The sequence below is a fragment of the Tetrahymena thermophila genome (assembly GCF_000189635.1).
Source record: "Tetrahymena thermophila SB210 genomic scaffold scf_8254470, whole genome shotgun sequence".
NCBI classification, from domain to species: Eukaryota; Ciliophora; class Oligohymenophorea; order Hymenostomatida; family Tetrahymenidae; genus Tetrahymena; species Tetrahymena thermophila.
Genome location: NW_002476246.1, coordinates 686,928 through 698,899, shown reverse-complemented (window position 1 = coordinate 698,899; position 11,972 = coordinate 686,928). Strand labels below are relative to the sequence as shown.

Here is an 11,972-nt window from a genome sequence, read left to right as displayed (position 1 = left end):
CCATTTCCATCTTTATATCAATATTAAAACTAGTTTTATCTATCTTTTTGCTTATATTAGCAATAAATACTTTCGAATTAATGCATCTAATATCGAAAAAGCATTTTAATATATTCTTAATCCTTAATTTTGTAGATTATTCTCTTTTTTTATTAATATTCCTAAAATTTATTACTGAAATTTAGCTGAAATGGCATTTATAAAATTCATGCTTTTTATTAAAAATTGAAAAAGGGTTTATTTTTAGTAGGGCTTTTTGTTTGTAGCAGTTTAATTAGATTTTGAGTGAATTTTGATTTCCTTGTTTGTTAGTTAGTAGTTTGGTTGGTTTGAAGGTAGGATTTGATTTAAAATTTTGATTTCTTAAAAAGATTTGTAATTATGTATGTATGTTAGGTTAGATTGGATTGGATTGGATTAGAAAAGAATAGATTTGGTTTTGTGATTGAGAGCATGAATGATAGATTGAAAGAGAACATTTGTCCGTTGATTGATATATAACTAGTTAGATTTTAAATTGTTTATGAGTTATTTTAAATAATTAGAATTATTTATTTATTGTTATTATTATTATATTTTTTAATTATTTGTTAGTTAGTTATCAGGTTTGTCAATTGAGTTATTTATTTTATTTCATAAATTTTGTATTTTTCATTTGTGGCAACGTCTAGAAGCATCTTCTACATTATTGAAACTAACCCATGAGAAACCTTCCAATAAATTCTCAAGCTATAATTGATTATAAAAATAATTTAGTATTTAATTAATAAGAAAAAAATTATAAAAATATTGATAAATAATTGATTATTACTTCGTCTTCGATTTCTTATTCAGAATGTCCAACTCTCTTCACTTCTTACCAGAACTCAAGCCACTCATCTTGTGAGATGGTACCGTTGTTATCGAGGTCGACTGCCTTGAATAATTCTTCGGTATTAACTTTAGCAAAATTGGATTTCCTATAATTGATTTTAAAAAATAGATGAAATAATTAATTGATTGGTTCGATTTCTTTTTTAAAGAAGGGATTTGCTTGTTAAATTAGTAAATTAGTGAATTAATTAATAACCAAACAATCTATGAAAAATAAATATTTTTTTATCAATTTTCTAATTTTTTTTCAATTCTATTTTTAAATGTGCTGCTTGCTTTCTTTGTTAGATGTATTAAACAATATATTTTTTTATCTTTTTGCATAATTATTTATTTGTTTGCTGATTGTTTTGCTTACTTACTTACTTTGTTTCTTTGTAGTTAAATGCAGCAAAAAATAATTGAAAATTGTTAATTTGAATTTGTTAGTATTTGGACCTTTCAAAAAAACTTTAATTTTTAGTAAAAATAGCTGAGGAAAGCAGATAGATAATCAAGCAAATAAATCTTAGTAAAATATGATTATTTATTTACCAGAATTTTATTGTTTCATCTTTATCAATGGTGCCTGAGCCGTCAGTGTCAATCTTTTTAAAGACGCCCATGATTTTATCTTCCAAGTAAGGACTAAGCTATATTTAAAAAAATAGATTAGGTTTAATCACGCGATAATGTTTGAGAGCATTTAATTAATTAATTAATAATGATAGATGCTCTCATTCATTATAAGAAATAAGAAAAGTAAAGAAAAACTAACTCTTACAACTTTGGAGTTGTTAAATCCCATTTCAGTCTGTCTTCGCTATAAATATTAATTGTTTAGTACAATATATTTGAGGTTTGTTTACTATGGTTTTTATTTGTATTTCAACTATATGTTTGCTTTTATTATTATTCCTTGATTGATTAATAATCTGCTTTAATTTCAATGCTTAGGAGTAGCTGTATGTATGTATATATTTTTTGTTATTATTGATTACCTTTGCTTTCTCTTTTTTTGTGAGTTTATTCTAGGAAATTTTTATGATTTTAATATTTATTAATTATATTAATTTCCCACTTTCTTTTTATAATTAATCGATTTCCTTTGTTATTTACTGTTTATCTATCTATCTCTGTCGGTCTGTCTAGCCTTATTGATTTTTTTTATTTATCAATTATTATTAATTAATTATCATTGAATGAAAGTATATTTACTTCTTTCTTTGTATTTATTTATACATTTCGAAATTCAATACACTTTTTTTATTAAATTAATAAATTAATTGAATGGGTTTGTGTCTTGTGTAAAATTTTTCTTTTAATTTATTTATTTTTTTCTTTTCCCAATTTATTTTAAGATTAAAATCTGTATGTAATTTGCATAAAAATGCGATTTTTTTATGCTTTACTAAATATTTATATTTTTTTATGATTTTTAGAATTTTCCACATTATTTACATAATTCTCGATTGTATATGTAAGGTCATAAAACTCAAATACTTAAAATAAAATAAGCATGCATCTTGTTAGCCAAAATAGCCTTCTTGGTATGTTGGTTTGGAAATCAAAGAATTTAAAGGTGAAATTTTAAATTGTATTGGGGAGTTTGTTGTTTCTTTCTTGTTTTTTACCTTGTTCGAAAAGATAAAAGATTGCTATATTACAAAGAAACATCTGTAAGAATTTCTTAGATAATTTCTTAACAAATGATAAAAAGGGATAATATGATATTTTGTAAGTTAATTACTAAAAAAAGGATATTATTTTTTTAAAACTTTGAGAAAAAGATTTAAAATCAATCAAAATTGAATGTCCTTCAATCAATAAGCTTCAGGTTTGATAAAGATATTTATTTTTAGAAATTTTTAAGTAAGCAAAGAAATTTATAATAAATTGAATTGATTGGGATTGCTTACAATTTCACAAATTTGAATGTATGATTCTAATTAAATCCTTAGCTACCTCACAAAACAAAGATTATTTATTTATTATAATAATAAGAAATATAAATATAATTAGATATATTTACTTGTAAAAACATACACGAATGATTTTATTATTGAGTAAAGGAAATACACAATTAATAAGAATGATAATTATAATTCTTTCTTCGTTTGCATTCAAAACTCTAATTATTCTCAAATTAAAACTCTAAATTAAAAGGGGGAAAAACATTTAAATTTTAAATTAATGGCTGATAAATATCAAAGGAGAGATTGCAGTCATTTACTAATACATAAATGATATTTTTTAGTTTTTGAAAGTGGATAAGTCAGCACAATTGCTAAATTTACAGAAAATTTAGGTCTAGTTTTGTTATAGTCTATCTATTTTAATTCAAATCAATATAATCCAAAACTAAAATTAAAGAAGTATCTTTTTTGATAGTTATTTGATATTCTTATTCAATCTATCTAAATAGCTATCAAGCTAACATATGTTCCAATCTATTATTACTCTCTTTACTAATAAGTTTGAATAAGTGTCAACTCAAACCTATATTTATTTATATTTTATTCTAATCAAATAAAACAAATAAACAAATAAAAAGCAAACAGATAGAACCTTCCATCTATCAATCAATTCTACATTTAATTTTTAAATCTTTTATCAGAATAGATAAATTACTTTACATGAATTTATTTTCGATAATATTTTAAGTAAAGTTATTAAGGTTTGATATGTCAATTAAATTGTATGGGTTTTAAACAAAAACAAGAAAATTATTTTTGATAAACTTGATTTTAAATAAAAAAGGTAAATATGATTATTGGCTTTAACCATAAATTGATGTGCATTTTTTCTCTGTTTGATTTATATTACATTTAAAATCTATTTTTGTTTATTTTTTTTAGAAATAATCTTACAAATTTACAGATTGTTAAAGATAAAAAAAGGCTGTTCTATCTTTTTGACAATTAGTTTAATTTTTTAGGAGCAACTAATTAGTTCTACAGATTTATTTAAAAATCTTTGCAAAAAGAAAAATTTGTATTTGATAAATATAAGCTGTTTGATTGTTAGTTAATAAGCATGCATACAAGTTGACTGACTGGCTATTAACAAATTTAAATTTAATTAGAATGTGCTTACTATCTTCACTTAATTTGCATTTAAATTTGAAAATAAATCTGTAAGCATAGTGTTTTTGCTTATAATATTGTATATAACAGTTAATTACTATGAATATTGTGCTTGTAAGCTCTTTAGATTTGAGTTACGCTTGGTCCTTTTCGTGTTAATTGATTAAGTTACTAAATAACTGCTATATAGTAAATTTAATTTAGAATAAACTATTTGCGTTTATAACCAAAATGTTCTCTTTAAAAAATAAATAAATAAATAAAATATATATGCGTTAGGGAAATCTGACAAAATAAATAGGAATCTAACTACGATTAAAAAATACATTTATTATAACTGAAGTAAACTATATTCAAAAATATTATTTACAAACGATCATATTATTTATATTAGAACATTTAAAATTGAAGCATTTTTTTCAAGAGCTAAGTATATTATTTTTAATTATTAAATGCTACCAAACAATCTTAAAATTTCACTTTTATTGTTTTTCTCTTCTCAATATTTTGATATTTATCAAAAGCCAAAAAAAAATAAAAGAATAAATATTTGTGCTTACACTTCTTAATTTTTATTTTTAAAAATGTGAATTAAGTTAATACTTCTATTTCATTTTGTAAACAAAGTAAAGCAAAGCAAATATTTATTATACTCATGAATAGCAAAAGCAAACTGTAGTAATGTTCATATAATAATAAAAAAATGTCCTTAGGAAACTGAAATAACAACATATTTTAATTGTATTTGATCAGATTTGCATTTAATTACAAAAATCTGAAAAGAAATAATTGATAATTAATTTAATTAAAGCTTAGAATTTCGAGATATTTGAATTAATCTATGATAAGCAAGGAAGCAAGGAAGACTACAAATACATAAATGAATAAATTAATAATTAATAACTAAAACATTTGTGTAATGAATAAATGTGTAATTAAAATTAACACAGATTAAATTAATTATCTGATATTTTCTATTTTAAATAAGATTTAAATTCAAATAACACAATTTCTCTTTATCTTGCGTCATCATTCTAATGTGTTTGAGAGAATAAATAATATCTAAAAGAAATATTTAGCAAAAGTAAACTAAAAGCTGTCTATTAAATTATTAAATAAATCTTAAAAGCCTATTAATAATACTGATTGCTAATCAAAAAATCTCATCAAGATTTATTTTCATAGTATTTCAATAATATTTGATTTAACCAAATATTATATTCATATTACCGTAATTCCTTGTTTACTCATTCATAGGTTGTGGCCAATTAGATTGAGGATATCTATTTATTAATAAATAAAATTTTTGAAAAGTTTTTTTGTTTTAAAAGAATTAATTTAAGAAAAATGCATTGAATATTTATTAATAATTGAATTAATTTATTAAGTTTGTATTGTATTGTATTGTAAATATTGAATTCTATTTCAAAAAAAGAGCAGATTTTATTGTGGACATATCCAACTTTGATTTAAAGCTGATGTTTAAAAAAATACTACTTTTTTTCTAGAACGAACATTTAACAATATTCAGGAAAGATATTAAATGATACCGCTGACTATATTATGATAAAAATAGGAAAAATATATGATTTAAAACAGATCTAATTAGTTTGTTTAACTAATTTATCAAATTATTTAATTAGATTACATTAAATTTAATTACAAAATACTGGTTTACCAAAAAATCTACTGAATTCAAAACTTATTTGATCAATAAATCTTCTTATTCTAATTAATTTCTTTATTTTTTTTCCTTTTTATGCAAAAAATCAGTGAATAAAGTATACAAATACTAATTAATTAATTAAATAAATAAATAAATAAATTACTTTCTTTTCTAAATCAATTCAAGCTTGCTAAATCAAATTCTTGAATCTAAGTATTTTTCACATTAAGGAAGTTAATAATCATCTATCAGTGGTTAGTGGTTGTTATTATTTTTATAATTTTTTTTCACTGATCTTATACAAAATCTGTGTACTGTAATCTATTTATTGTTCTAGAAAGATTTTGACAATAAAAAATCAGATTATGTAAAACTTACATTCAAACACATGCTTCATACTCAAATCATATTGTCATTCTCTCTCTAATTTATTTGTAAATATCTTCTTGGTCCAAACAAAATAAAATCTAAAACAAATTAATATATTCTTTAGTAAATCATTTATTTATTTTTGTAAAATCGTAAACTAATTTCAATCATTCTATCTATGCATTTAAATTTTATTATTGTTATTTAGATTTATTAGCTTACTTTTTTTTTGTAAAATTATTAATTTTTAAAAATCTAAAATTTTAAGTCCATTATCTATTTTACATTTTTTACTTACAAGCGAAAAAGCTAACAAATACAAATATATTTTTTAACTTTTTATATAATTTTTTAGTTATATCTTTAAATAAATAAAAAGAATAGAATATTAATTGCTTTTAATATTAATATTAAAATAAACTTTTTTTATATGATTAATAAAAAATTAAATAAAAATGCACAATAAGTTAACAGCAATTAAGCTTAGCAACATTAGTTATATTTTATTTATGGTCACATTATATATTCAATTGAAATGGATTATTAATTGAATTCAATACATTATTTTTTCCTTAAGTCTAGAAAGAAGTTTTTGTTTACATATAATAATCAATCGATTAGTCTTGTTTTCTTAAGATTTTATATAAGATAATAACATAACAAATTTATATTAATTGTATTTATGGATAACTATTATATGCTATTAATTAACTGCAAAATTAATTATTCATAAACTGTTTTTACTTATTTTATAATAGATTTTTAATATTTTATCATTTTATCTTCAGTATAACCATTTAATTTTAAGTTAGTTATTTTTAACAAATTTATTTAATAGAAAATCTAAACTATAACTCAAAAATTAAAAAAATGATTTAAAATTAATTAAGCAGTTCTAAAAAATATCAAAATTTAACACCTTAATATTTTGTACAAATTATAAGCTCTTGTATGTGTCAAGTCAAAACAGGTTACATTGTATTAATAAAAAATTAAAAATAATTACTTAAAAAATATGGAAAATTTTAATTATTTTGATAAGATAGTTAATTTTTTTTTTTAGTTTAATTGCTAGCTACCTATAGCTTGCTTACATGCCATAATAACATATTTTAATGCAAACAAAATGTAAAAAAAATCAATTAATTTAATTTATTTAGTTTTCTTAAAGTTTTCAAATTTTTAGTTCTTTTTCATAAGGAAGAGGAGCAAAGTATTAGTCAATTAGAGTTTAAGGGACATCCAAAGGAGATTTATAAGTCCAATTAGGAGTATCAGATCTATCAATTAAAACTGTTCTAATACCTTCAAAGAAGTCATTATCCTCTGTAAATCTAATTAAATAAATTAATTTTGTTATAATTCATTAAATTTATTTTGTTTAATTGCTAAATTTTTTAATAAATAACTAATTTTTAATGAGTTAATTCTTTCAATTTATACTTTTTACAAAATAATTTCTTTATTTAATTAATTACTAAGCTTTTGAAAGTATATTTTAAATTTTAGGCAAAAAAAAATTAACTAACTAATTAATTAATTAATTACCTTTATGTCAAACGGAAATCTGAGACAAAGTTTTCCTTGAGATTGAGTTTTTTACCTCTTTTAATTTGTTCAAAAATGATTCTGAGAGAAATAGCATTCTATTGATTAATCAACTTAGCTACTGATTAACCAAATTCAGAGGTTGAAGATTAGATGTTTTAATAAATAGATTAAAAGGTTTCACCGTTAAAGAGTTGCTTGATCTCTTCTTCATTAGAAAAAGTTAAAGGAACCTATTCAGCATATTTTGCAACAATATTTTTAATATCATTAGGTGTGCTATTTTAATTTAAGCTTGATTTGACTTCTTCTTCAAGAGCATCAAGTTTATTTCTTGGTACATAGTAATTAGCAACACCTGTTGCAACTAATTCTTTTCCTTTAAGTCTTGCACCTGTTAAACCCAAATATAAACCAATGTTACTACGTAATCTAGATAAGAAGTAACCACCACCTACATCAGTGAAAAAAGCAATTTTTGCCTCTTAAATTAAATTTGTTTATTAATAAAAAAATATATTATAAGAGAAATATATATTATGAAAATTAAAAAGTTCATTTATATTTAATTTATGAAGAAGAATCTTAGCTAGTAAGCTTAGAAAAATGATGTTTGTTCAAAATAAATATACATAATAATAGTTAATTTTCTCATTTATTTCATTTTCAGTTAAAAATTTCATATTATAAAAATATTCTCTTTTATTTTTTCTGCTTTTAAAATGCAATAACAAAAACTAATTAAATAAATTGCCAGATAATTAATTAATTAATTAATTTTAGGAAATATGCTAAAATGTTTTTTTTTCATTTTTATGTTGTAAATTATCCACATTTATTTATTTATGTATTCATTTATTATCTAATCACAGAGATTATTTTGACAGATTAGCCTTTAGCTTATATTTTATTTACAATTTATCTATAAAAGAACAGCTTTAAAATAATATTTTAGATATTTGCATCTTTATACCTTTAGAAAATTTATTTAAGTTTAAAGTATTTTAAAAACCTTTTTTATATTCATTTAATGCTGTTTATATCTAAAAAATAAGTAAAATGTATATTTAATGATTTTTATGTTTTTGCTTCCTTGTGAAAAATGACTATAAAAATGTTTATTTACTTTTTAATAAAGCATTTAATTTATTTAGTTTCTAGTTTATTTAATAATCCTAAATCTAAATATAAATCTAAAAAATAATTTTATATATGTTTTCATCTTTGTGTTCAATTTTAGAGCGAGTTTAGGTATTTAGATCTTTTTTATAATCAATTTTATAGTTTTAAATATTTATTTTATTATTTAAAGCATCTCTTTTTCTATGCTTTTAGATTTAGTTTGAGGATTTAGATTATTCATTTTATTTTTTAAATAGTCAATCTGATTATTTTATAAAACAAAGCTTCTATTTTCAATGTAGCCACTTATAATCAGGCTATTTATTTTATGCTTACTTCAATAAATATTATTTTTTTCAGAAAAATAATTGATTGCATGATTTATTAAATAACTTTCTTTTATTTAAATGGTTTTTACCTGGCATAGCAAATACAGAGTTTTCAGTTGCAATTTTAATAGGAGCATGGACTGAAATACCTACTCCACCACCCATAACAATACCGTCCATGACTGCAATTTGAGTAGGTTTCATGTTAGCAAGTTCATAATCAAGTGTGAATTCTTCTCTGAAGAATGTATCGAGAATAGGGAGTTCTTCGGGTTTACCACTTTTTTTGGCATCGTAAAGAGATTTAATATCACCACCTGCACAGAAAGCTTTTCCGCCTGCTCCATTAATCCATACAGCCTTAATACCTTCTTAAGTCCAAGGGACAATTCTGCCTTGAATCTATCTAATCATAGCCAAATCTAATGCGTTTAATGCTTTTGGTTTGTTCAAAACTACCTTAGCTTTGAATTTATCTTGAGTAAAGAGGACGCTATCAGTGGAGCTAGAGAAATTTGATACGATCTATCTATTTAATTAAGTTATCCTTCTCATTATTAAGCTTAATACTATGCTAATCAATTTTTTAAAAGTTGAAAAATATGTATTTCTTTTTAACAAATTATGTTGTTTTTATTTTATTATAATATAATTACTTTATTAATCGAACAAATCTCGCATCAAAGAAATCTTTTTGGAACATTTCCACCTACTTTTGATAGATATTATTACACACTTTATGACAAAGCAATTCCAACATTTTATAAATTTCTGACAATATTTTCAGATATTGTAAAATTAATACAAATTATAAACCTTTTACTTTTAAGTATTTTCCTATCATTTTTCTTGAATATTTCTATGAAGTAAGTAAGATAAAAACTCTATCAAAAATTTTAAATAAAATACGAACCTCAATAAAATAAAATGGATTTTTAAACATCATGTTTATGAATGTATTTTTAATATGATATAATATTATTTATGTGTGTGTATTTATTTGTGTGAACATTTTTTTTAACTAATTTACATTTTTATTTTAATGATGAATTATTATTTTTAGATTAATTTTAAGAAATAACTTTATTAAAAAAAATTAAAGCAACTTTTTTTAAAAGAAATATTTTTATAAATTCAATATTTTTAGGCAAGTTTAATATTTTAAACAAACTTTTTGCTAAAATATTTCTTATTTTTACATAAATTTTATCATTTATAAAATTTTTAAATGTTTTAATATACAATATATAATATATGAGATAAAACAAATAAAGAATTTTATCATTTAAACAAATAAATAATTAATATTTTGTTTTGAAATAATTAAACATATTATATGATTAAATCTATTACATATTTAAAATTAAATATCTGAATTACATAAATTATTTTAAATTTAAATGTGATTAAATACTAATTAAATTCACATATTTTCTAATGTTTGATTTCATTTATTTATTTATTTTTTTTGTATTTTAATATTTTCAATTACTTATAATTTAAATTCATTTAATAAAGCTAATTAATTTCATGATTAAATTTCAATAATAAAAATATATTTTAATAATATTTTATCAATTTAATAAATAAAAAAATATTTTTATCAAAATAATAAATACAAAATTTAATTTATTTTAATGCAATTAATATTTTAATTAAATTATCTTGTTAATATCTAAAAATTTTGATGAATATTTTTTCTATTTCAAATTTTAAAATTGTAACAGATATAGATAATGAATTATCTAAGAACATCATGTCATTCTACACTAATTTAAATTTTATTATTCCAGTAAAATTTAATACTATTTATATTTTTCACAAAAATCTCAACTTTAAAATCAAAATATAGCAATCTAAATTCATTTTTTAAAATAAAAGATTTTGACTATTTTAAAGCTTAAATTTGAATGAGAACAAATATTTTGCGAAAATCCCTAGGCAAGAAAATAAAATTAGAACATGAAAAAAGTTAAATTCATTCTTGAATTAGATCAAATAAATAAATATTTTTTAATGATTTAATGTTAAATATTTCCTTTTTTTAATTGAAATAAATATGAATAATATTTCCAATTCTAAAGAAATAAATTTAAATTCACTAAAAAGTTATCAATTTTATTTTGCAATAAATTTACTCCAAAAAATAAAAGATTTGAATAAGTTCAAATATTTGTAAGTAAATAAATATTTATTCTTTTGTTTATTTTATTTCATTTAAATATTAATTAGAGTCTTTAATTTTATTGAGAGGAAATTGCTTAAAATTAATTTGTCGACTAATGAAAGAATGAATTAAAAAAATCTAGATTCATTCAGATTTTATATAAAAGAAATTTGAAATTTAACTAGAAAAAAACAAATGCGTAAATGAAGAGCGAAAAGTGATGAAATTTATAGAAAATATTATACAAATAGATAGATATATAAATAAATTTTTTATTTTTTTTGATTGAAATGTGAGCTAAATACAAATTATTTAATTTAAAGATGATAATTGTTTTGTTTAAATATATTATTAGTTATTGTATGAGGAATGTGTGTGATAAGAGTTTTAGGAAATTGAGCAAATAAATGAGATAATAGCAGCCAATAATCTTCTCTTATAAGTAGATTTATTCATCTAAATTTAGATTTAGCAAGCTATTTTTAATGGTTATTTTATTTTTTGTCTACTTTAATACGATAGAATACAATTTTAATCTATCTATCTAAATAGCTTACTAATAATATATCAATCTACTTTTAGTTTACCTAAAGAAAGATAGAAATTATAAGGATAAGCGATACTGAAGCAATTTATTAATTCATTTATTGATTGATCAATTGAAATTATTGGCTAATAAATTAAAAGTATGATTTAGTTAGTTTGTAGTAGTTTTATAAATTTTATCAAGAGAAAATATTTGTAAATATTTTTTATTCTTGACAGGATTTGCTTGTTGTTTATTTAAGCTCATTTCTTAGATTTATTTACATTAATTGAAATTTTTCTTTATT

At 20.5% G+C, this 11,972-nt stretch overlaps 2 protein-coding genes across 2 annotated transcripts; both read right to left on the bottom strand. All coding sequences in view use genetic code 6, as the record gives it.

Moving 5' to 3' along the window:
* Nucleotides 1-651: 651 nt before the first annotated feature.
* On the bottom strand, nucleotides 652-1,660 carry TTHERM_00433840 (EF-hand protein; the record flags this gene model as incomplete). The annotated part of the gene is made up of 4 exons (XM_001011409.3): nucleotides 652-729; nucleotides 812-959; nucleotides 1,408-1,505; nucleotides 1,637-1,660. The coding sequence occupies 4 exons, from the start codon at nucleotides 1,658-1,660 to the stop codon at nucleotides 652-654; spliced, it is 348 nt and encodes a 115-aa protein (XP_001011409.3).
* Nucleotides 1,661-7,147: 5,487 nt separating this feature from the next.
* TTHERM_00433850 (enoyl-CoA hydratase/isomerase) lies at nucleotides 7,148-9,527 on the bottom strand (the record flags this gene model as incomplete). Its single annotated transcript, XM_001011410.3, has 3 exons — nucleotides 7,148-7,307; nucleotides 7,522-8,005; nucleotides 9,062-9,527. 3 exons carry the CDS (start codon nucleotides 9,525-9,527, stop codon nucleotides 7,148-7,150), a joined length of 1,110 nt encoding a protein of 369 aa, XP_001011410.2.
* Between the last annotated feature and the right edge of the window lie 2,445 nt (nucleotides 9,528-11,972).